Source organism: Podarcis muralis, chromosome 16 (assembly GCF_964188315.1).
Source record: "Podarcis muralis chromosome 16, rPodMur119.hap1.1, whole genome shotgun sequence".
NCBI lineage: Eukaryota > Metazoa > Chordata > Lepidosauria > Squamata > Lacertidae > Podarcis > Podarcis muralis.
The window spans coordinates 38,631,912-38,656,593 of NC_135670.1; the positions used below are offsets into that span (position 1 = coordinate 38,631,912).

The window sequence follows — 24,682 nt, forward strand, 5'->3', positions numbered from 1 at the left end:
TGGGGTTTTGTTGTTGTTGTTGTTACAGCTATTGCCTATTTGCTAATTTTATTGCTGTTTTTCATAATTATTTATGGTATTTTGATTTGATCTTTTTAAAAGAAAATTGCTTTGCATCCTTGCATAGATCATTTTTCAAATATGTATTTCCCAGGATTGCACATTAAACTGTAGCACTTTATTTTTTAATAATAAGAATAATTAATAGAGAATGTGCATATTTCAACAAATAGGCAGGGTTCTCTCTGTGAGCAGAGAAAGCCCATTTTGCCTCCAGCCCATGGATCTTGCTCTTCACACATTGCTTCTGTTCTCATTCTCTGTCTTTCTCTCTCAGGTGACATTATTTCCCGGCTGACGTCGGACACGACGATTGTGAGTGACCTGGTGTCGCAGAACATCAACATCTTCCTGCGCAATATGGTCAAGGCCACGGGGGTGATAGTTTTCATGTTCAGCCTCTCGTGGCAGCTCTCCCTGGTAACCTTCATGGGATTCCCCATAATCATGCTCATGTCAGATCTTTACGGGAAGTACTACAAGGTTAGTGTTATCTGTAGCTTTTAAGCCTGACCCCAGAGGTCATTCTCAGAGCTTGTCTGTCTGCTTGCCTGTGGGTGTTCTGCTTTGGGGACACAGGCACATAGAAAGCTGCCCTTCTACCAAGTCAGACCGTTGCTCCATCTACCTCAGTACACTGACTGGCAGTGGCTCTCCAGGATTTCAGACAGGGAACATTCCCAGCCCCACCTAGAGATGCTAGGGAACCTGAGACCTTTGGCATGCAAAACAGATACAGTGGTACCCCGCAAGACGAATGCCTCGCAAGACGGAAAACCCGCAAGACGAAAGGGTTTTCTGTTTCGGAGGCGCTTCGCAAGACGAATTTCCCTATGAGCTTGCTTCGCAAGACGAAAGCCCATAGGGAAATCTCCGGGGACCTGTTTTAAATTGCTGGCGGTCGGGAGCAAAGACTTTCGCCCACAGCCGGCCTTCAGAAGAGGTCCTGGACCTCTTCTGAAGGCCGGCGGGGGGCAAAAGTCTTTGCTCCCCCCCGCCTGCCTTCCCGGGACAGCGGAGACTTCTCCGCTGCCCCGGGCGATCTTAAAATGCTGGCGGGCGGGAGCGAAGCGTTCGCTGCCGACCCCCAGCATTTTAAAATCTCCCCGGGACAGCAGAGAAGTCCCGCCCCGCTCGGGATGGCGGCGCAGAGCTGTCTGCCGTCCCGGGATCAGCGCAGCTCTGCGCGGCCATCGGGAGACGGGGGCGAAGCCCGCCCCGCTCCAGATGGCCGCGCAAAGCTGTCTGCAGTCCCGGGACTGCAAGCACATCTGCGCCGCCATCCCAAGCGGGGCGCTAAGTCCCGCCCCGCTCTGGATGCCAGCGCAGAGCTGTCTGCCGTCCCGGGACTGCAGGCACATCTGCGCCGCCATCCCAAGCGGGGCGCTAAGTCCCGCCCCGCTCTGGATGCCAGCGCAGAGCTGTCTGCCGTCCCGGGACTGCAGGCAGATCTGTGCCGCCATCCCGAGCGGGGCGCTAAGTCCCGCCCCGCTCTGGATGCCAGCGCAGAGCTGTCTGCCGTCCCGGGACTGCAGGCAGATCTGTGCCGCCATCCCGAGCGGGGCGCTAAGTCCTGCCCCACTCTGGATGCCAGCGCAGAGCTGTCTGCCGTCCCGGGACTGCAGGCAGATCTGTGCCGCCATCCCGAGCGGGGCGCTAAGTCCCGCCCCGCTCTGGATGGCGGTGCAGATCTGCCTGCCATCCCGGGATCAGCGAAGCGTTCGCTGCCGACCCCCAGCATTTTAAAATCTCCCCGTGTCCCGGTGAGATTTTAAAATGCTGGGGGTCGGCAGCGAAGCCCTTGTTCCCCCCCACCCCCCCCAGCCTTCAGAAGCCCTTGTTCCCCCCCCCCAGCCTTCAGAAGAGGTCGGGGGAGAGACTGTCCCCGGACCTGGTCTGAAGGCGGTTTCCCTTGGAACGCATTAATTGATTTTCAATGCATTCCTATGGGAAACCGTGCATCGCAAGACGAAAAACTCGCAAGAAGAAAAAACTTGCGGAACGAATTAATTTCGTCTTGCGAGGCACCACTGTACTTTAACCACTGAGATAATATCCTTTCCCACAGCAAATTTGGTGTGTCCTGAGCAATCTCCTGGCAAAGACTGTTCTGAGCAGTTTCTGAGAACTGTCCGATTTTCACACACCATCTCTTGAGTGCCTCTCTCTCATATATCTTTTGTTCCATTTTTAACCACAAAAACTAATCATCAAAAGAAAAGAAAGCATTAAAAAATAAATCTTAGTGCTCATGCATTTTATCTTCTGAATTTGAAAAGGCTGACAGTGCGTGGATTTCTGATTTTGTTCTCCAATATTGCACGTACAATTTCGGTCCTATATTCCAAGCCCATGCACCTTGTTTTCTTGGCTGCTCTAATACCATCCTAAAAAGGAGCTGCAGAGAAGCAACAGAGATGTACAGGGCTGCTCTTCATAAAATTCTGAAGGAGGAAGGTTTTGCAGAGGTCCTGTGGGGATTTTTATTTTATTTCTTGGCCTTGGCAGCGCTGTTGTCCAGCTGTCTGCCTTGTCCTCCCTGCGGAATGGAATTGCAGTCTCTCTTGCCAAAGCAAGTGGGGAAAAGGCATAGGCAGCTGCAGGTCATCTTACCTTCTCAGATGACTTGAAAAGAAATTAGAGCTGTCTCTAGAGAGGAAGTCCTAGGGCTGTGTCTTTCGGGGCAGGGGGACTCACTTCCAAATACTATACATACATTCTCTCTGTGGTAATGCTGCTGCATTTTCATGGCAGGCTCTCTCCCCCAGCCATCTCCTTTGAAACAGAGGGCATAACGGCCAAGTGTGTGTTGTAAGGTGAGGATAACAATATTGGCCAACCCTCCCTAGGGTCCTCCATCTCCAACTCTTTGAGCTTCTCCCAGGGTCTGACCATGTCCTCCATACACCTTCACATGGGCCTCAGGACAGTAAGGATTCAAGAGACACTGTATTATTATTATTATTATTATTATTATTATTATTATTATTATATCCCGCCCATCCGCTCCACTCTGTGAAGTACACTGAACTTTAACAAAACAAACATCGCGTGAATCCTAAAGGTTGCTGTTTAAAGATAGATTGTAAGCTCTCTGGAAAGCCACCCAGCTTTTGATGCTGCCATCATCACTACTGTTATTTCCTGCAAAAGCACATTACCTATATGTGGAAAACCTTTTGTATGCTTTCTTTTAAATCCGGGACCATCTGTCTCAAGACAAGTTTCCACCCCTCCCCTCCTGCCTTGCCTGCAGGAGCTGGGATTGAGGGGGGTTGTTCCCTTTCTCTTTTTTGCCAATTTGTTTTTATTGATATTCCAAATTTTAATAATTAAACCACAAATTAAAACAAATTTAATACAGTGTTTCTAAAAATTGGTTTCTGGCCACTCCATTTTGATGCGTCCAAGGTTTCCTCTTGTTGCTGTTTTATTTTCCTAGTTGTTTCTGGTATAGGGGGATTGTTCTCTTGCGTGTGATTTGTTCATTCCACCTCTCCTCTCGCTGCCATAACTTGCAATACCAGTTGGGACATCTGTGCACCTGGCTAATCCTTTGTCCTTTGTGAGCGGCTGACCTTGCCTGCTTGCCTCTGTGTGAGTCTTTGCTGCCTGAGGTCATCGGCTGCTGGATGGAGTGCTTAAGTCTGCAAATGTGCATTTCCTGTTCTGCTTCGTCCTTCATGCTTCCCCAGCTTGGCTCCCACTGCAAAGACAAGGGGGGCTGTCCCATGGAGCGCCACACAATCTCAGTAAGGCTCTGCTTGAGTCACTGAATGCCTGGCTCCCAGCCAACAGAAGTTTCTTGGCTCTCATGCTGCAAGATTAATGCTACTCAGCACTGAGGGGAACAGGGGAGGGGGGGAGTTGCTACATCCTGGTCTGTGGGGTATGCATAGTTTATTGGCCTTTTGTTGGGGGGGTGTTAGGGGTGGGGGAGAAATTTGCTTGTCTTTGTATCTTAATGAGAAACTACCTAATCTGCACTTCTCAAACCAATACTAGTGCCAGAACACAGCTAGCCTTTGGAATTTGCAATTTCCCCAATTTGGAGATGCTTTAGTCCAACCAAACAATGTGCACAGAGATGCCTATGCATGGGGAAAGGGTGCATAAAAGTAAAAAGAACCTAGAAAAAATTCATTATCTTTGGGGAAATTGCTTGCAAAAATGTGTATATTAGTCAAAACTGCATACAAAAATGTGTTTGTTATGAGAAATTAGCACTAATCTGTCAATTTTCATGAGATTTTCCCCCAATATCTGCTCCAAAAACAATTGCTGCAGAAATGTGGAGAACCCAATTTAAGCCTAGAAAAAATAGAATAAAAAATAGAATTCATCCATCCCTTCTCTGTGTGTGAATACAGATATATCAACATGTATTCTTTCTCTCTCTCTCTAGATATACCATACTTTTTGTTCCATTTTGAACTACAAAACTAATCATAGAAAATAAAACATAACAAAATAAATCTGAACACTTTATAGTGTCTTCATGCTCATGCAGTTTATCATCTGAATTCAAAAAGGCTGGTGGTTTGTGGATTCCTGATTTTGTTCTCTAGTATTGCATGTACAATACCAACCCAAAAAGGAGCTGCAGAGAAGCGACAGAGATGTACAGTGCTGCTGTTCATAGAATTCTGAAGGAGGAAGCCTTGCAGAGGTCCCATGGGGATTTTTATTTTATTTCTTGGCCTTGATGGATTTACCTGCTGAGCAGATGACAAGAGGGATGGGAAACCTGTGACCCTCCAGATGTTCCTGGACTATACAACCTTTCGTAACTGTTGGCTACGCTTGCTGATGGATGTTTAAGTCCAACAAAATCTGGAGTGTACAAGGTTGGGAAAGGTTGTCTTAAGATATGCTCCTCAGGCCCTGCTCTGGGTGCCTCAGCTTTCAGTTTACACAGGCAGCAACAGGGATGGGCAGAGGGGAGAAGTTTTGCTTGGTGGTGGCTTATATAATACAGTTCCCTGATATAGTGGTAGCATTCAGAATCAGCGGGAACACAAAGCCAAACTGTGATGTCTGAATCTATGCTCACATATTTGTGAGGGGCTGCCAAACCAGGATATTAACCTGTATAGTTTGGTGTGTTCTTGTTGTTATGCCTGAATTCACTAGCCATGACTATGGTTGCTGCCAAACCTCAATATGGATTTACTGGTTTTCATTCTGATATTGTATTAGTTGTTTACAGTTTATATGAATGTGGTTGTAAGCAGCCTTGGAGGTTTTTAGTAACCTGATGATGATGATGATGAGAAGAAGAAGAAGTAGTAATAGTAGTAGTAGTAGTAGTAGTAGTAGTAGTAGTAGTAGTAGTTCATTTGCTGGGACTTGTTGGGGTCTCCCAAATTCTGAAAGTCTGGGAAAGCCTTAAGTAGGCTCATTCCATTTCTTGGTTATGGGACAGCCCTCCTCTCTTCCCTCCCTCTCTGTGCCCACTATTTAGAAACTCTCCAAAGAGGTCCAGAATGCTTTGGCAAAAGCCAACAACACCGCTGAGGAAACCATATCAGCCATGAAGACCGTCCGCAGCTTTGCCAATGAGGAAGTGGAGGCGAACGTCTATTCGGACAAACTGCAGCAAGTCTACAAACTCAACAAAAAAGAAGCCATGGCTTACACCTACTATGTGTGGTCCAGTGGGGTAGGTGGAAACTCCTTCCCCGCTGCTGCTGTGTAGGTTACTGTCTTCACCTTCATTGTCGTCATGTTTACCTGTCCCCTTATCATGGGTGGGTTCTGTGCAAACAAAAAGAGCCTTATGGCATCTTAAAGACTGACAAATGTATCATGGCACAAACTTTCATCCATGTCAGCAGATGCCTGGTGATGATAATTGTTTCTGTTAAACATGTGTTTGTGTGTGTGTGTGTGCGTGCGTGCGTGCATGCATGCATGTGAAGTTGTGTGAGTCCCTGTCAGGGATAAATATATATATATATATATATAGTTTCATATAGAGAGAGTAGGGCTGGGCGATGTTCGATTTTCAACAGTGTGATGTATCACCAGCCAGACATTGCAGATTGGCAATATACCAGCTGCATTGGCCCCAGCCGGCTAGACACAGGTGAAGCTGCCGCAGCTCTCGCCACCAGAGCTCAAGCCCTTGTAGGCTAGGGCCAATGCAGCTGGCCCAGGCCACTGCTCAGCTGGCGGCGGGAGGGCTCCCCCCACCCCAATTGAGTTAGCCCCAACTCCTCAGCAGCATCAGGCTTTGTGCAGCTGGGGTGTAGAAGAAGCCTCCCCCACACCAGCTGATCCAATGCTGCTGAGGCGTCAGGGGTGCTCAGTTGGGTGGGGCAGTTTCACAGAGCCCCTACCTCACTGTCAGCTTGGGAAGCTAGCACTGGGTTGGGGGCTCTGTTAAATACTTGGCTGAAGGGAATGGCAACCAGGCGCCCTTTGGCTGAGCAGTTTAAAGATGTGGAGGGAGGAACAAGTCGTATCAGCACCCCGATGGTACAGCTTGTTTCTCCCTCTGTGCCATACGAGGACAGACCACGAAGTCGGTTTCATTCAGCAGTATATTGCAAGTGAAACTGCCATTCTTGCGGGTCCCTCTGCTAGCAGCACCCCCTGGATGAAGTTGCGCTGCTAGCAGAGGGACTCAGGCGTGTGGCGGTTTCATCAGCGATGTACCACTGAGTGAAACCAACATTGTGGTCTTCTCCTCATACCAGTCCTGGGCAAAATACAGTGGTACCTCGGGTTACATACGCTTCAGGTTACATACGCTTCAGGTTACAGACTCCACTAACCCAGAAATATTGCTTCAGGTTAAGAACTTTGCTTCAGGATGAGAACAGAAATTGTGCTCCAGTGGCGCAGCAGCAGCAGGAGGCCCCATTAGCTAAAGTGGTGCTTCAGGTTAAGTACAGTTTCAGGTTAAGTATGGACCTCCAGAACGAATTAAGTACTTAACCTGAGGTACCACTGTATCGATATATCGCCCAGGCCTAATATAGAGAGAGTGTGATTTACACGCCACCCCAATCCCCTTTTAGCAGTGCCAGAGGCTTCAGGGTTCCAGGCCCTCACCCAGGCCTGTGTTTCCTTTGGGAATAAGGCACAGCACAGTGTGTGGTATCTTCATGTTATTTGGTTTATTTACACACATACGCAACCTGAGATTGCGGAGCATCCACACATCGTGTCCTGCCCCCCCTTCTCTGCTTGTCAAACCTCCCCAGAAATCCTAACCACTTTGGTCTCTGCCCACCAACGCACAACTGAGAGAGGGGCCCCTCTCCTCCTTGTCTGGCAGTCTTTGCTCTCTATGGTTTCCTTGATGCGCTGTCACGGGCACTGGCAGATGAAGGAGGGGGTGGGGGGTCGTCCACCACAGGCGCCATACCAGGGGTGACATCATGGCCACCCCTGCCCCCTGGGACGCTCGCCACTCACTGTTCACACCCTGGGACGCACGCCACTTGCCGTGCACCCCCAACATGCGCCATGCCCCCTGGGACATGCGCCACCTGCTGCGTATCCCCCAATGCGTGCCATGCCCCCCCCCGCAGTGGGCGCGCCAGCCATGCCCCCGGATGTACGCCACTCCTGGTGCCGGAGCAGGTAGCTCTGCCACTGGTCACTGGTGTTTGTTTCTTAATGGCTTACACTCATGTAGACCTGCCAGGCTGGTTCATTAGCATAAACTGCATCCAGCCACGTTTGGCACAGTTTAATCAAACCTTGATTAATTCTAACTTTTACTAAACCCAAGAATTATTGATGCCTTACACCCACAAAACTCTGGCACCCCAACAAATAACAATATATATTTGTTGCATGATTATGACAATTAAGTGTTTAAAAATATTTATATTTATGTTAGCAGATAAGCATGTGTGTGCATAAATGCCCCCCTGCTAACGTAGCATAACATTTCATGCATCTGATAAGGTGGATTCCGGTCCATGAAATTTATTATTTTTATACTACTGTACAGTACTTCATTTATGAATCTCTTCTCATGAGGCATCCCAAAGTGATTTACAATACAGTAAAATCATATATAGAACATCTGCATATATAAAAATGTGTGTGTGTATGTGTATGAAAATTAGAACAATACAATACATAAAGTCAATTCAAGTCCAGTGCAACTGGGAGTTAGGTATCAGTCTTGCTATATTTAAAATGAAGACCAAACTCTGCTCTAAGGAGGAGGGAAATGCTGTTTTGTGATATTGCAAACACCAGGCCACAGGTGCTGTGCACAGCTGGTTCCTGCTACTACAAACTAGCCTGTCCCTGAGTTTGATCCTGGCCTGGATATTTATATACAGCACAGTGGATGTCTTCCTTCGATACTGTTGTACTCCCTGCATGTTTTGTTGCCAAAAGACCACTCATCCAGTCCTTATTCCTGCATTTAGCTGTTCATGAATCTTAATGCTTTACACGCTATCAGTTGTATACCAAACATGTCACTTCTCCTCTTCCTGGTATAGTGCATTTCTGCTCAGACCAATGCCCTCTATCCCCTCACTGCTTCAGTTTGTCCCTTGCCTTCATCTTGCCTACACCAACCCAAGCATGGTTGCCATTTAAGGTGAAACCTCAGTTTCTTGAACCCAGGAGATACTCTGTCTCCTGTTTTTGAATCTGGATTCTGTGCTCGGTTTCAGCTAACACTCCTCATTGTTCAAGTCAGCATTTTGTACTACGGAGGCCACCTGGTGATCACTGACCAGATGACCAGTGGGAACCTGATATCCTTCATTATTTATGAATTTGTCCTTGGAGACTGCATGGAGGTAAGTTTCACCCATCTGAAAGCATCTATGTCCCAGTCTTAAGAGAGCTAAAGTAACTGATCTCTGTGGAGTTTCTTTCTTCTCTGGGTCTTCAGCATTCTCCCACGGACTGTGTTTGTTTTCCAGTCTTATGTGGGGCTCCAGCCTAGCCTGAGCTTCAGGTATATAGTTATATCTTCATAAGTGTACTAGCAGATTATCTATTCTACCACTGCTGTCAGAGGCAGTATGCCTCTGAATGCCAGTTGCTGGCAACTGAAAGTGGGGACAGTGCTGTTGAGCTTGGGTCCAGCTTTGGGGCTTGCCATAGGCATCTGGCTGGCTACTGTGAGAAACAGGATGCTGAATTAGATGGGCCATATGTGCAGTCATGCTTTTGATGAAGAAGGATCTAGGGGCAACCAAATTTATTTATTTAATTTAAATTATAATTTAAAATTGATACTCTTGACCCACAACTCTCAGCATCCCTGACCATTGGCCATGGTGGCTGGGACTGATAAGAGCTGGAGTCCAGCAACTACTTAGCTAGCTTCAAACATACACAAAATAATCATTTTTTTAAAGCGCTATTGATTAAACATGATGGCTTAAGTACGTAAGAAGAGCCCTGCTGAAGATCCTTAATAGTCCAGCTTCTCACAGTGGCTTCCACTGTGGAGGAGAGGGTGAGATGAACCACAGTGCCTCTCCACTGGTCTGCTAAAAGACCATCTCGTAAAACCTCCAAGTTAGATAAAAGGCAAAAGAAGGGAAGAAGGATCCAGCACGGAAGATCCAACGCTCAGGTCCCCTGAGCCACACACATCCTGGGCTGCCGTCACCCTCTAACAATGCCCATTACTGAGGTAAAGGTAAAGGTACCCTTGCCCGTACGGGCCAGTCTTGACAGACTCTAGGGTTGTGCGCTCATCTCACTCTATAGGCCGGGAGCCAGCGCTGTCTGCAGACACTTCCGGGTCACGTGGCCAGCGTGACAATGCTGCATCTGGCGAGCCAGAGCCGCACACGGAAACGCCGTTTACCTTCCCGCTAGTAAGCGGTCCCTATTTATCTACTTGCACCCGGGGGTGCTTTCGAACTGCTAGGTTGGCAGGCGCTGGGACCGAGCAACGGGAGCGCACCCCGCCACGGGGATTCGAACCGCCGACCTGACAATCGGCAAGTCCTAGGCGCTGAGGTTTTACCCACAGCACCACCCGCGTCCCACCCATTACTGAAGGTGTGTCCAAAACTGAGTGAGGCAACTTGAGTAAATGTCAGCATTGACCATGCCTTCCTGGCTTAACCCCTTGGGACAGCCTTCTTTTAATTCTGAATGAACCTTCTCACAGCATGACGACTTATTTGCAAAACATCTTTTCAAAAGCAGGAAATGTTCCTGATTTGTTCCTTCCTTGTTGTAATTTAAGAGGTTCTTAGAATTGTAATGTCCTCCACTTCTTTTATTTTTTCAGTCTATTGGTTCAGTCTACAGTGGGCTGATGCAAGGTGTTGGAGCTGCCGAGAAAGTATTTGAGTTCATAGACCGCAAGCCGACCATGGTGCACGATGGCACTCTGGCCCCCAACCAGCTAGAAGGCAAAGTGGAGTTCAGGAATGTCACCTTTGCTTACCGCACTCGACCTGCAACCCAGGTCTTGCAGGTAAGCTTCTCACACCTGCCTTGTTGCTGAACATTTGGCTTTGGTTGCCATGGATAGCCAGTTTCTAATAGTTACTTTAAAGACTTTGGCAGTGGGAAGGGAAGATAAAATACATATATTATAAACAAAGAACAAAGTGGCACTGCCATGGTCAGGGATGATGGGAGTTGTAGTCCAACACATATGGCAAGCAGCAGGTTGGGGAAAGGCTGAAATAACCCCTATTGGTCATGCAGAGACATCCTTTTGCTTTACAGAATGTCTCCTTCACGCTTCATCCTGGGAAAGTGACTGCGCTGGTGGGGCCCTCAGGCAGCGGGAAGAGTTCCTGTGTCAGCATCATGGAAAACTTCTACCCACTTGAAGATGGGCAAGTCCTGCTGGATGGACAGCCTATTAACATGTACGAGCACAAGTACCTGCACTCAGTGGTACGACTCGCTGGTAACCGTCTTCTAGCTCTTAAATGGCCTTGGGCAAGGCTGAGCAGCCAATTCTGTTGAAGTGCAGACTTGAGCTTCCTGAAAATATTACTTTACTTTCAGGAAGAGAAAGAAGGAGAGTTTCTAGTCCTTATGACTGCGAAAATAGGTTTGAAACCTCAGAAACTGAACAAGCTTTTGGAGGTAGTGCCCTGTGTACCTCTTCCCTACATTTTGCAAAACTGGAAGACATTATGGAAAATAATATAATTTATACAGGTTGCAGAACTGATTAAATTGAATGAACCTGCTCAGAATCTCTCCCTCTTACCTTTCAGACATGAAAGTACTGTGTAGCTATTAAACCATTGAGCAGCCCACTCTGCAGTAGTGTTTGGTGAGGAAGTGCAGTGCAGGGGCTAATGACAGATATTTGCAAAAGGAGGTTGTAAGAGGCTGTGTTACTCACACAGGACAATGAAGTCATGTAATTAATGCTTGGAATTCACTCTGCTTAACAACGGATGCCTTCACAAGCAAGGATAGTCATTTAAGCTGACTCTTCTTCCTCCCTTCCCTCCCTCCCTCCTCCCTTTCTCTATGCAGATATCTCTGGTGAGCCAAGAACCGGTCCTTTTCGCTCGCTCTATTGCAGAAAATATCTCCTATGGCTTGGCCTCTGTCCCTTATGAGTCAGTCGTTCATGCTGCCCAAAAGGCCAACGCCCACACGTTTATCACGGAATTACAGGATGGCTACCACACAGGTATTGAAACTCTGCTTATCTGTGTCTTCAAGAAATCAGCAGCTGAGCCCAGAGTCATACTTACTTGCAAGTGGTGGTGATCTTGTGGGATGGAGGAGGAGATGGGGGCTCCTCTGCTTCTTGTGTGCAGAGCTCCCAGACACCCTAAAACAAGTGTGTGCTCATGTATTTCCCCCCTCTCAAACTGTGTCATACACACATATGCATATTTTGGTCTTATATTTAACCACTTGTTTAAAAATACTCACTTTTATTTAATCAAAAGCATAATTAAATAGCATATCAATATAAAGAAACAATACAGTGCAGAGGAAACAAGACATTCACATGGAAACTGAAATTACACACACAAAACAAATGAAAAAGGTTCAGGTTATATTTAAGCAGATTATATTTAAGCAAAAATATGCTGGAGAATCCTTGTGGTTACTGACAGAGGGAATCAGTACTAATACAAGGCCTTCCCACTACCCCAGTCATAAGAGTAGTGGGTAAGGGTTTGGTGTGGTTTTTTAATCCATCCCCTTACAGCACATTAATATGTCCTGGTAAGAGCAGAGATAGGGAAACTCCAGCCCACTCTTGGCCCACCAGGGGTTCACGTTGACCTGTGAGGCCATTTCCCCTTAACCTCACCACTTGTGACATCATGTGATAGGTGGGAGGACGAGGTTAAATCCTGCACTGGCTGTGCACCCTTGGTTTCAGCAGGAAACAGGCACACGGCCACAACAGTAGTATTTCGCGCACATTCATCAACTGATTAGTGGGGGTTAAACCCCACTCAGATTGGCAGGATTCCATGCAGACCCTTTCCTGAATGACTTGCCCTCACCATGATGTCAGATGTAAGATGTTTTGAAATCCCAAAGTTGGAACTTTGAAGCACCTTGCAACAAAGAGATTCCCCCTTCATTTATCAGGGGATGTGCAATGGAATCCCCTGTTAAATTAAGGGGGGGGGGACTTTATTTTAGCAATGTCTTGCAAGGTGCTTTGAAGTTCCAACTTTGGGACTTCAAACCACTTGCACCCGATGTCACTGAGAGGGCAGCTCTGCCCAGCTGTCAAATTTGATCCACAAGGCTGATCCTGATAAGCATGTGGTCCATGAAGCAAAAAAGGTTCCCCGCTCCTGCCTTACAGCAAGCCGATGAGGTCTGTCAGTTTTATTTTCACGTTGCAGATGATGGAGGGTGGGCTGAGAGTGAGAAATGTGGCTTGCATAAGACCTCCCTGCTGACTTCTCAGCACCTTTTAACCTTGGGCTTCCTTGTCTGTCTTAGCCCACCCTTCTCCTTTAGATTTAATGCTGATTCCTCCCTTTCCTTTGAACCAACAGAAGCTGGTGAAAAGGGAACCCAGCTTTCTGGTGGTCAGAAGCAGAGAGTGGCTATCGCGAGAGCTTTAATCAGAAACCCACCAATCCTGATACTGGACGAAGCCACAAGTGCCCTGGATGCAGAGAGTGAACATGCGGTGAGCATGATTGTTTGGAGGGAGTGTTCTTGTTCAGGCATAGCATTAGGGTGCCAATTATACAGTTTTAAGGGCTTGCCATACTGTGCTACCATGATGGACCCATGTTGCCCCCTGTTGACTGGCAGCAGCTGTCCAGGAATTCAGGCTGAGGTCTTTCTCAGCCCTGCCTGTTAATGCCAAGGACTGACCATCAGGCCTTCTGTGCAACATCTGGTGGTTTGCCATTGAGCTATAGCCCCCTCCTTAGAGGGAGGGAGGAATCCGGCTGCAAACATTGAGCCAGGGCAAATTCAAAGCAAAAAATACAGAGATATGGGAACCCGAGTACTGATGTGGACTTCAGAGGCTTCAGTTTAAACTGTTTTTTTTACATCAGCTTCTCTGCCTTGTCAACTGCAGGCTGCTGTTACTTGCCCCTGGCTGGCTATTTTCAAACCTGGTTTGTGTGTGTGTTGAGAGGGAGGAGTTTGGTGGTATTTTTGTTATTTGTTTTAATTTACCTGTCATTTAATTTACCTGTCACCCGGGGGACGCAGGTGGGGCTGTGGGTTAAACCACAGAGCCTAGGGCCTGCCGATCAGAAGGTTGGCGGTTCGAATCCCCATGATGAGATGAGCTCCCGCTGCTCAGTCCCTGCTCCTGCCAACCTAGCAGTTCAAAAGCACATCAAAGTGCAAGTAGATAAATAGGTACCACTCCGGCAGGAAGGTAAACGGCGTTTCTGTGCGCTGCTCTGGTTCACCAGAAGCGGCTTAGTCATGCTGGCCACATGACCCAGAAGCTGTACGCCGGCTCCCTCGGCCAATAAAGCGAGATGAGCGTCGCAACCCCAGAGTCGGTCACTACTGGACCTAATGGTCAGGGGTCCCTTTACCTGTCATAAATCTCTGGCGCAGGTCTGTCTGGACATGTGCACAAGGAAATCAACACAACGTTTGTGAGGCATTTCTTTAACAACCTCTTTCTCTTGGCAGATCCAACAAGCCATTTATGGGGATGTCCAGGGCCACACAGTGCTTGTCATAGCCCACAGACTGAGCACTGTGGAGAAGGCACACAATATCATTGTTCTCGACAAGGGCTGTGTGGTACAGCAAGGGACACACAAGCAGCTCATGGAAGAAGGTGGCCTTTATTACAAGCTAGTGCAAAGACAGATTCTCGGCCATGAGTCCGGCACGGGGGACAGCTGTCAGGATGGCAGCTTGCCTGGAATCCGGAGAGAGTCTTCAAAGACAGGACTGGCTGAAGAGTTCAGAGTTTGATGTCATGTGTGCCGGACTTGAAAATTTTGAACTGCACAGATGGGCTGTCAGCTGAGCTCAGAGGTGAAAGCACTATGGAATCCAATTGCCATCCCACTGGAAGAGTCAACCTCTCCTCTTTAGCACAGCTTCACCAATGTTTTCTGACCGTTTACAGTGTTATGCACTAAATGTCCGGTGCACATGACTCCCAGCAGGCAGTATCCTGCTGATCTGAGAGGAGAACCAGTGGGCCAACAATTCCCACCACAGCCCCTGTGTTTTCTTTTCCCACTGATACGCATGCAAAACTTGCTGTTATTTATAAACGGTTGTTTCTTTTAGGTGCATGCAATTGTAAGGGAAGAAGGGTGATCAGTTGAGGATCTCTGAGGGTGATTGTGTGGACTGGGAAAGGAAATGTTGCCTTGGGACTAAGCCAGCAGTTGCTCTTTGGGATCACTCCAGTGCCTGTAGATACCCTTGCTAATGCCTCAAGTATGGCACCCTCACTAAAAGAGACATTCTCTAGGGCACTTGGCTCAGGTTTTGACCATCTTAGACCCCAAAATTACAAAAATGGCTAGTGGTTCTAGATACCTCTGAGCTGGTGTGCAACTTAATATGGTGCCATGTTCACATAGTGAATAATATGCATGATGGCTTTTTAGAAGTAAGGAAGCATCCAGAATCATTCCTTTGAAAAGCCATGCTTCCAGTCCCCTAAGTGGCACTGCAGCAGATGGGGATCAATGGTGGATTGTGTCCCTGGCCTACAGACAATTACATATATGATAATAAACCCTGAGAGGGATTCTTCTTCCCTTGGTTAGCGTTTGATATTTGGAGGTGCACACTTTTAAAACAGAAACAACTTAAATGGTTTAAATATATGTTGGCACTTACCAGTTGTTGCATACTGTCAGTCTGTGTACCAACATTTGCAGCGAATAAGACAATCCTGTTTTCAAAACTTTGTTTTTGTGAGGGCAGTCAAGGCTTTTTCATTTGGTTTCAATGCATAAAGTCAGGCAGGAAACACCCCCCCCCCAAAAAAAAAAATCCGCTGGGAAACTTTCCTACGTCAGTAAGAGCAGTGTACCAATTCTTCTCTATTTGTTTCAATGAGGTTTGCAGAAGAGACCTTCCCAATGGCTTGTCACCAGTTTTGTTTGGGGAATCCCAACAACATCTTGTTCAAGGTGTGGGTTCTGCCAGCAATCCCAAATAACTGCTGGGGGCTGGGAATCATTTTTTACATTCTTTAATCGTCAGGCATTGGTTGCCTGAATTATTCTGTTCATTTTGTTGTTTGGTGTTGTGTTTTGTTGTTGTTGTAGCAAAGCAAGGGGGGGCAAGGAGGAAATATGTTATACCTCCACTTTGCACTGCCTAATTTGACCCAGTCATTTTACAGTTTCATAAATGATTTGGAAGAGCTCACAGGCATCCAAAACTGTGCTTAAAGAGTCAGGTGGCAGGGTGGGAAATTACCAAAATAACTAGACTATGAATTGAGGATTGAGCAATTTTAAAAATCTTTCTCTTTCAAGTCTCTCCAGTTGAACTCAGTTGCAAAATAAGCTCAAGCACTTTAGCTCATTTTAGTTCCTTTCTGATATTTTGATGCTGCTTTGTTTTTGGCAGATTTTTTTTTTTGCTGTTGGCAAATTATAAATAGTGATGTTTTACAAACACTTTACAAAATAAATAAAGACTACCTCTGACACTCAGCTTATTGAGAATCTTGGAGGATTATTGCTGTTTGTTGTGTTTTATTAGCATGGCTACCTCCACATGGGCAAGAGATTCGGCATTTGCCAAGCACACAAGACCAGCTATTCTCATTTTGCATGGAGCACTCACAAAGCTCGGTGAAACTGCGGGATAGAATTCCTGCACATTCCACCTCCTCGGGAAAAGGGAAGCCCACGGAGGGCCAGGTGCTTGAGAGAACCCCTCTTCTCAATATATTAGAGCCAGTGTTCAGGGGCACACTTAGGTAATGCTAGTCTTTGGAATTAATCGTCTTATGGCAGCCCTCTTTTTTCAATAGCAATGCGTATTTTAAGCCCGCTATGCTGCACCTGAGAGCCCTCCTCACTTTGCTTGGTGAGGTCCTGGACCTCTGCCTCCAAAGTCCTGCAGTCTACCACTGGTGGCACTTCTCACTCATGCTTTTCCAGTGACTCGCATAACAAAAGGGGACATTGTTCTTGATGGTGAACAGTTCACCATGTGTTTGGCTGCTTGGTGTGCATTTGCTAGTCAGAAGCCAGTGTCACTGTTTTGAAACAACTGAAAACATGAGGTCTACTGCTGATAATCACATAATTATTGACAGGCTGTAAATGCTGCCCAACGTAATGTTGTTGGTTCACCCTTTACTAATGAGGTTGAAGCCTTCTGCATTTCATAGCAAACCAGGGGTGGGGAACCTTTTTCAATACAATCAATCAATCAGTCTCAAACCTTTATTGGCATATAGACCAAATTCTGAAAGGTTCGGTACAATAAAATCGCTCAGCAAAATCTGCATCTAACAATTAAAATGCAGTTTTTCTGTAATAGAAAGTCTGGCACATGGGGACCAAAATATAGCTGGAGGAATCAAGACTAATTAGCCCTAATGGACTACCCTCCACTGCACTCTACCTTTCATTCAGGGCAAGCAAGAGGTATGGTATAATCAGAGTTCAAGGACACCCTCAAGCCAGGCTCTGTATGTGCATTTAGGCAGTCTCTCCCATATAGTGGTGAATTTGTATCCTGCCTCACTTGCCAAAAGAAAGATATAAGCCAGGAGGAAGTGGTTCACAATGAGGTGCTCAAGCACATCTGACACAGCCAAGTATATTGAGCAGGGAGTCTTCCAGGAATCTCCACCTGCTCCTTCCTGACCAGATACACCAATGGAATCCAGCTCAGGAGCATCTGGTTCTTCCTGTCTCCAGCTGAAGCTGGCTGTGCAGAGCGCTGGTTGGCCGGACCTTATAACAATCATGAATCCAGCGTGCCCAGAGCAGCAAAAATATCCATCCTAGATTTAAAATCATGTCATTAAAAAGACATGTCATTAAAAAGAAGAAGCATAGGCAGGAAAATAGCTTGCTCTGCAGTTGAAAACCCCTTGATGGCTCTTCTAGGGAGGTATGCATGTAGTTCCAGTTCCAGAAGTGAACTTGGCAAGTTGCTCCCCTGAACTCAGGGCTGGGGCTGGGGCTGGGGTGGAGATATTGGGGGAAAGCAGGGTCTAACATCCCCCTCGATCCTTCTGATGCAGTCATGGGGGGGGGGCTGCCAAAAACCCACAGAGACCTTTTAATGCCTGCTTTGGTCTTTGATGCAAGACTTTGCTGAGAAATGAGGCGCAAGGTGCTAGGTTATGTCATGACTCCATTCTGGAGAAAGCATCGGTCAACAACCAAGTTTGCTGCGAATCTCCTTCGATTTTGGATAATAGGGCTAAAGTGAAAAGGTCCCTCAGTCGACTTGACCACGACAAAAGCTGCTGGAGACTATTGGACTGTTAATTGCAGGTTTATTGCTGCTAAGGCGGGACAGTGAAAGAGGGGGAGAGTACATGGTTACTACATATCATTAATTAGATGTTAATTTGTTACCAATTTTGAAAAGCAATAAAAGTTCATGGGGAGGTATGCAAGTAGCTGCGAAAGTGACTATACATCCAGACACTCTACTTCTGACCTGAATATTATTTTTATCACACTTGTATATAAGCTTTATGCTCCTGTCACTTTGTGACAAATTTCAGGCTGTGTTCTGAAAAGATGCTTCAGCAAACATCATGACTGCCAGTTGGCAAGGATCCTTATCAGAGGTGATGTAGGCCACAGGCACCCTAATGAGGGACAAGAATAATATGATCCCCAGGGCTAGTCCCTAATGCCTCTTATTGGTTTGGTTTTTATATAGATTTTTATTGGTATCAGATGGGCAAAGCTCTACCTATTCCTAATGGGATTAATTTAAAATGTGTTTTCTGTACCCTGTTCAGAAGAGTTGAGTGTCTTATTCTGGGGTGTCCAAAGCAAATAGACTGTGGGTTCTAATCAGCCAAGTTTTACTCAGTATAGACCACCCTCCACTGCATCACATCAGACACTCAATCAGCTGCCACTCTTGTCCCTCTATTCATGCTTAAGACCTGCTATCCACTAATTTTTTTAAACAACATGTGAGCACCTTGTCATTCATAGTTCCAGTTTGCCTTCTGTAAGAAAATAAAACTTACAGAACAGCTGAGGCTTGTAGGACAGTGTCTTGATGACATCATAGACACTTTTCATTCTGCGATATCCACACTTGCATAATGTATTATTTTTTTTCAGAGTTTGACTTTATTGTAGGAGAGAGTGAGTTGATTCTGTCCTGAAATTGAATGATGGTGCTCCAGAGTTGTATTAACACTCTACAAAATGTTTCATCTGTCTTCACATAAAGCTTTATTTGTGCACCTTTTCCCATAGACATGCCTCATTTAGGTTATGCACATCTTGAGTTATGAGGGATGTTCTGTTTTCGTAGCACCACTAAGAAAAAATCATGTTTGTACAGTAGCATTCTTTTGCAAAGCAGAAAGCAAATGTGCTCTAGGGCAACTTGAGCAGGCTGTGTGGATTTAGCAACCTGCCTCAGAAGAGGGTTAAAAAGTTCCAAAGATTAGACTTGCAAATTAAATTCTCTCTGAAATTTCCAGTACAAACAGACTCTTGTGAAAGTGACTCATAGATTGCAGATATACCCAACAAGTATGCTGAAGTCAACCTTGAAAGGATACCAGGTCAAGGGTGTGGGTGAGCATGCAGAGAGCACATTTACAAATAAATCAGGTCACATCACAGTTAAATACAAGTTGGCTGGATGCCAATTCTTCCTAATGAACAAATGGCCTGTAATTATAATGGGTGGGGTATGCAAGGATGCTGTGTTTGCATATGCATATACACGCAATGCACTTATTGTAAGCGCAGATACATATCAGCTTACGGATTCAACAGATAATGCCATAGGAATCCAAACTGCAAAAGGGAGAAAGATACAACTCAATTTGATTAAACAACAAATCAGTCACAAGTTCCAGCTACATTTACCACCTTCAGTAAAGGAGGGTGGTCAGTCCCTCTGATCTTCAGGTGGAAGAGAGACCTTCAGCGGAAGGCTCCACTGATGAAACAAAGGCTGTCCTGAAGTTGACCAATCAGGCAATCTTTGCTGTAGGCCTTAGCACCACCTTCTCTTAATGAACACAAACAGAACTAACTGTAATAGTTCTTGCTTAGAAGTGTCCTTCTGCTAGCTGAGCCTCTTGTGCCATTTTCAGCAAACCCAGCAATCACTGTACATGTGGTCCTGTAGCACCGAAGCCACATTGACCTAGTTTGCAGGCCACAGTATGTCACAGTAAATAGTTTACCATGAATGCACCCATTAGGGTTCTTCCACTTCTCCTCACGGTTGCAGGAAAAAACCATAATGCCTGGCTTTAAATTACTTCCAAACCAGAGGTCATGGTTTGTTTCATTTCCAACAAACCGCAATCTGTTCTTGGCTTTACTGATTGTGGTTTACTGGAATGAAACAAACTATGATCCCTGGTTTTGGATGTAATGTGAAATCAGGGGATGTGATTTTGTTTCCTCAACAAAAGCAGGGAGAATGAAAGAGGTGAGATGGCTGTAAATAATTCACTTTGATTTACTGTGAGGTGCAAGTGGGGCTGCTCTGCATTTTAAGAGCTTTTGCTAAGCATTAGGCGCAGTCAGACCCCATTTTCATGTTGTGTACATGCAGAGAGACTGGTGCCCAAACTAGGCATACAAAGCAAGGGTTTGGAGAGGACTACTAAAGCAACGGAGGTGTGGGGAGCTAAACATTTATTCTCCCCATGCTCCTTTTCCACCCAAACCAATTTAAACTATTTTTCTCTCAATAGGACTCAATAACCGGGGGGGGGGGGGGGACCACACCATTAAAAAAATCAGCCACAAGAAAGCGGTATCAGAGGAAGACTTGGTAAAAGAAGGGTTCCAATTTGGAGAAGGGCTGTAGCTCTGTGGGAGAGCATCTGACGTGAATGCAGAAGGTCTCTGGTTTAATCCCAAGCATCTCCAAGTACAGCTAGGATATACTCCCTGTTTGAAACCCTGGAGAGCTGTTGCCAGACAGTGTGGGAAATACTGAGCTAGATGGACCGATGGGTCTCATTCTGTATAAGGCAACTTCCTATGTTCCTTCCTTGTAGTTCTGTTGTGCTTTAAAGTTTATCCTCTCACCTGTGTCCCAAATTGTAACCAGTTTTTTGTGTCAGATCAACCTTAATGGGGGAGAACTACTTGGAATCAAATCATATTTGCATGGATGCATCCTGGATTCTGTTTCTTGGTTACACTGAAGTGTTATATAACATTTGGAAGTAGTTTCTATATTGGTATTAAGAACTTAGCATTTTTTTTGTCTGCTTCTATGCATAGATTTTTTTTTATTGAATAGTAACTCTCTTGTTTACCTTGTGATGGTTTTTCCTGAGTCTCTAAATGCACCCCCCCTCCATGTTTTTTATGTGAGCCAAGCATATTTAGTTATACAACTTAGTTATAAAACCAGGAAACCCTGGCTAAAATTGATCAGCTGCTCAATTGTTGATATGTCTACAAGTGAATGCTCTCATAATTCTGTCCACACACAAATGATTCCCAGACAAACAAGAAACCACACCTTGCTTAAATAACGCACATTTTCCACTCAAAGCCTTGTCCTGTAAGTTGTTCTGCAAACTGCTAAGATGAGATGAGAAATATATATGATACAGTTACGTTTCCTAAAATAATAAATTTGAAGACAAATATGCTCTTAGAAAGTCCATGTGTTTGCTGCAGCATGTACAATTTTACAAGCGCTATTCCCTCCTGTGTGAAGAGGGAATACCTCTTCCAAGATGGCATCTGCCACCTGCAGATTTCATTAGTAGCCTCCCCCTTCCTGATGCTGAATTTAAATTAACAAAATTAATGTGATGCCTTTTTAGTTCATTAAAAAGATTTCAAAACCAATTCATATGATAGATGGAAGTTTGCAGCCCTAAATTAGAATATAGATGATCCAATAGTCACTGACCCCAATCCAACTAAAGCTAGCTGTGACTACATCCTGTTGATTTTACCAAGAAATTCACCATCCTGCTTTGCTCCTTTCTGCTAATGAGCAGGAGCAAAAATCTGCAACCTTTGGCTTAGTGTAGCATCCAAAGCAGGGACTGTGGTTTATTTTGTTCAAACAAGCCACAATTGGCAGGCTGAGAACAAACCTTGGCTTTGGATCGTAAAAGAAGAACAAATCTTGCCTTAAGACTTGAATACATTGCATTGAATTATGTAGAGAGGTCAAGGTGCAAGGCTGGCTTTACCACTAGGCAGGCAGGGTGAGCCGGCAAGGGGCGGGAAGGAGTGTTGGGGTCTTGGAGAAAAGGTCCCTGTGTTCTCCACAGCTTGCCCTGAAGTCCCTGAACTAGCCTGCTGCCTGCTCAGGTGCGCTGGAGGATGCTGTTCCACCACCAGTGCTGAAGTAAAAGTAGATTGTGTACACACTATACATTTAAAGCACATTTGAAGCACATTCCGCCCCTCAAAGAACTCTACCACAATAAAAGAAAGTCCACTAGTACATTTTATTATAAAGAGAGGTACTTAAATTATTCCCATTGAGTTCCTTTGGTGTGATTAAAAGTAATTTTAATTTGGCTGCATTTCCACTCCTTTTTTAACTAGAACTGGCACATGCAAGGGTGCTAAGTGATGCTCATGCTGTCATAGCAACAATGCGCTTTTAAAAACCCGTAATAAAGTCTGTGTGGTAGCAGCAGCTGTGAAGATGTAATGCCAGTCACTCATCGGCCCACACAAAAAAGGCAGGGGGAGAGAGAAAAGCTTTTGATGGAGTTTGCCACAGGAAGTTCAGTTTATGTCATTGAACAGGTGGTTTCCCAGTTATGTAACTAAAATTAATGGCATATATACAGATTGTACCCCACCCCGCATGATCGTACATAACAAAAAGTAAAAGAAGGGAGGCAAATTCTGATTGGTTGCAAATAGCTCTTATAAAAATGGGAGACGCAACAGGTCCTCTTTTTAGAGCTAGCCCCTTCTGAATTGTGTCTTCTAAAATTATACTTTCTACAATAATCTCATAATCTCAAACTAAAGAAAATGTGTTTCCTCCCATTTCATGTTTTGTGTTATGCATATGTAAAACTGTGTATGTTTAATCAATTAAAACTCATATAATTAATCAATAAAGTTTTGCTGTCATTAGACACGTGTCGTACTTCAGGGGCCTAAATTAGATCACGTCCACACTATATGTTTGAAGGCACTTGTCAGGGGTTCAGGAGCAGAGGCAAGGGCAAGGGAGGAAACAGAGAGCGAAGGGGAGGAGGCAGAAGAAAGGATGAGTGATGACGACGACCCGAGATCTCCGAGTCTCTCCAGTGAGTCGGAGGATTCACAGAGAGGAGCACCAGTGGCCAAGGCAAGGGGGGAGTTTAGGGGGGCACCCCAGGGAGATAGAGCCAGAGGGGAATCAGAGGAGAGCAGTTGGAGATCGGGTCCAGCGTCACCGCCAGAGAGCAGGGAAGAGGAAAGGAGCCAGGGGGCAAGCGCTGGCAGCTCACAGCAGGAGGGAGGGCACGAGTCAGGGGTGGCCACACCTCCATCTGGGAGCGAAGAAACGGTTAGACGGAAGGTGGAAGGTTGGGCGCGCGCGCCAAGTTCAAATGCACAGGAAGGAGGCGCAGTAGGCAGCCCGGAAAGAGAGCCGGGTCCTAAAGCCCGGCGCAAGGAGACAGGAGAGTCCGGGGGGTCAGCGTCCGAAGAATCCCGGAAGGAAGAGACCCAGGGGGGCAGAGGGACCCAGAGAAGAACAGTCAGGCGGAAAAGGTGGAGCAGGGCTAGGATATTAAGTTGGTGTACGAGGGGCGGAGATTCAGACGGAGCTACGCCGATCTAGCTACTAGACGTAGGGTTGCACGCAGCAGCTTGAGAATGGAAACTGTAACTCAATAAAGACTTTTACTTAATGACCGTTGGCTGGCGTGATCCTCTGTGAGCTAGGATCCTGAAGCAACCCTGACAGTAAGCTCCGTCTCTCTGTATTGTGGGCATCTACAGCCTCGAGGAGAGGAGAGAAGCAGGTGCCTACTAGTGAGCTCACGAACGGCAGCCGACATGACGGCTGAACAGCAGATAGCGGAACTCAGAGAAGCAGTGTCACAGCTGAATGCCGAGGCTCTCGCATCCAGGAAGAGAGAGGAGGACGCAGCTGCCGCCTACAGGGATCTCCAGGTCAGGTTGGAAGTGCTTACGAAGCAAGGACAACAGACACCCAAACCAGAGGGGATTGGGTTGGGGAGACGCACAGGCGGTCTGGTCTCTCACTTCGATGGGAACCTGCAACAGTATCCCAATTTTAAAGCAGACGTACTGTGTGCACTGCAACTGCTGAGTAAAGATTTTAGAGATGAGCAAGAGAAAGTGGGGTTCATCATGTCTTATTTGCATGGGGATGCCAGAGCATGGCTGCGCAATTTATGGAGGGATAACGATCCGGCGCTCCAAAATGCGAATGCCTTTATTAAAGCGATGGATGCGTGTTTTTTATCAAGCATTGACGTGGATCTTGCTCGGCAACAGATTCATGGACTGAAGCAGGGAAGGGCCAGCGTACGGCAGTACCATGCCCGCTTTTTCGCCTTGGCCAGTGCCCTAGAATGGGACAGAGATGCGACCCCTGTAAGAGACCTTTTCTGGGAGGGACTAAACAGCTCTGTAAAAGATGAGATTGCGAGGGGGGAGAGACCCCGGACCACCCAGGAGGTCGTGCAGAGGGCGCTGGCAGTGGGGGTACGGCTGGAAGGACGTCCGTGGAGCAGGGACGAAGGGCGTGGAGGGCGCGAACCAGCCAGGGGCTCCTCCTTCTTTCCCAGAGAAGCAGCACGTACGCAATCCACGCCTCCGCCAGGGGGAGGAGCTGAACCGATGGAGGTTGGAGGTGCCAGGGCTCAGTCAGCAACCAGAGCCCTAGCACCAGCAGCAGTGAAAGCGAAGCCTCCTAGAGGGAACAGGAAGTGTTACGTCTGTGAGGAGCCAGGGCATATGGCGAAAGAGTGTCCCCAGAGGCTCCACAAGCTCACTGCAGCCTCAGCAATGGCGACTGCAGCAACGCAGCAAGGAGAACCACAGCAGGGAAACGACGCTGTCTGGCT

At 46.5% G+C, this 24,682-nt stretch overlaps 1 protein-coding gene across 5 annotated transcripts in view; it reads left to right on the forward strand.

The window, feature by feature from the left end:
• The window catches only part of ABCB9 (ATP binding cassette subfamily B member 9), a 35,317-nt gene extending 19,184 nt beyond the window's left edge, over positions 1–16,133 (forward strand). For all 5 annotated transcript variants that reach the window (XM_028709642.2, XM_028709640.2, XM_028709645.2 and 2 more), the window contains 8 exons: positions 338–543; positions 5,525–5,722; positions 8,712–8,840; positions 10,298–10,486; positions 10,744–10,917; positions 11,515–11,674; positions 13,017–13,153; positions 14,131–16,133. In XM_028709642.2, coding sequence (XP_028565475.2) covers positions 338–543; positions 5,525–5,722; positions 8,712–8,840; positions 10,298–10,486; positions 10,744–10,917; positions 11,515–11,674; positions 13,017–13,153; positions 14,131–14,421 — 1,484 coding nt within the window. In that variant the 3' untranslated portion in view covers positions 14,422–16,133. The remainder of the gene's footprint in view (positions 1–337; positions 544–5,524; positions 5,723–8,711; positions 8,841–10,297; positions 10,487–10,743; positions 10,918–11,514; positions 11,675–13,016; positions 13,154–14,130) is intronic.
• The last annotated feature ends 8,549 nt before the right edge of the window (positions 16,134–24,682 follow it).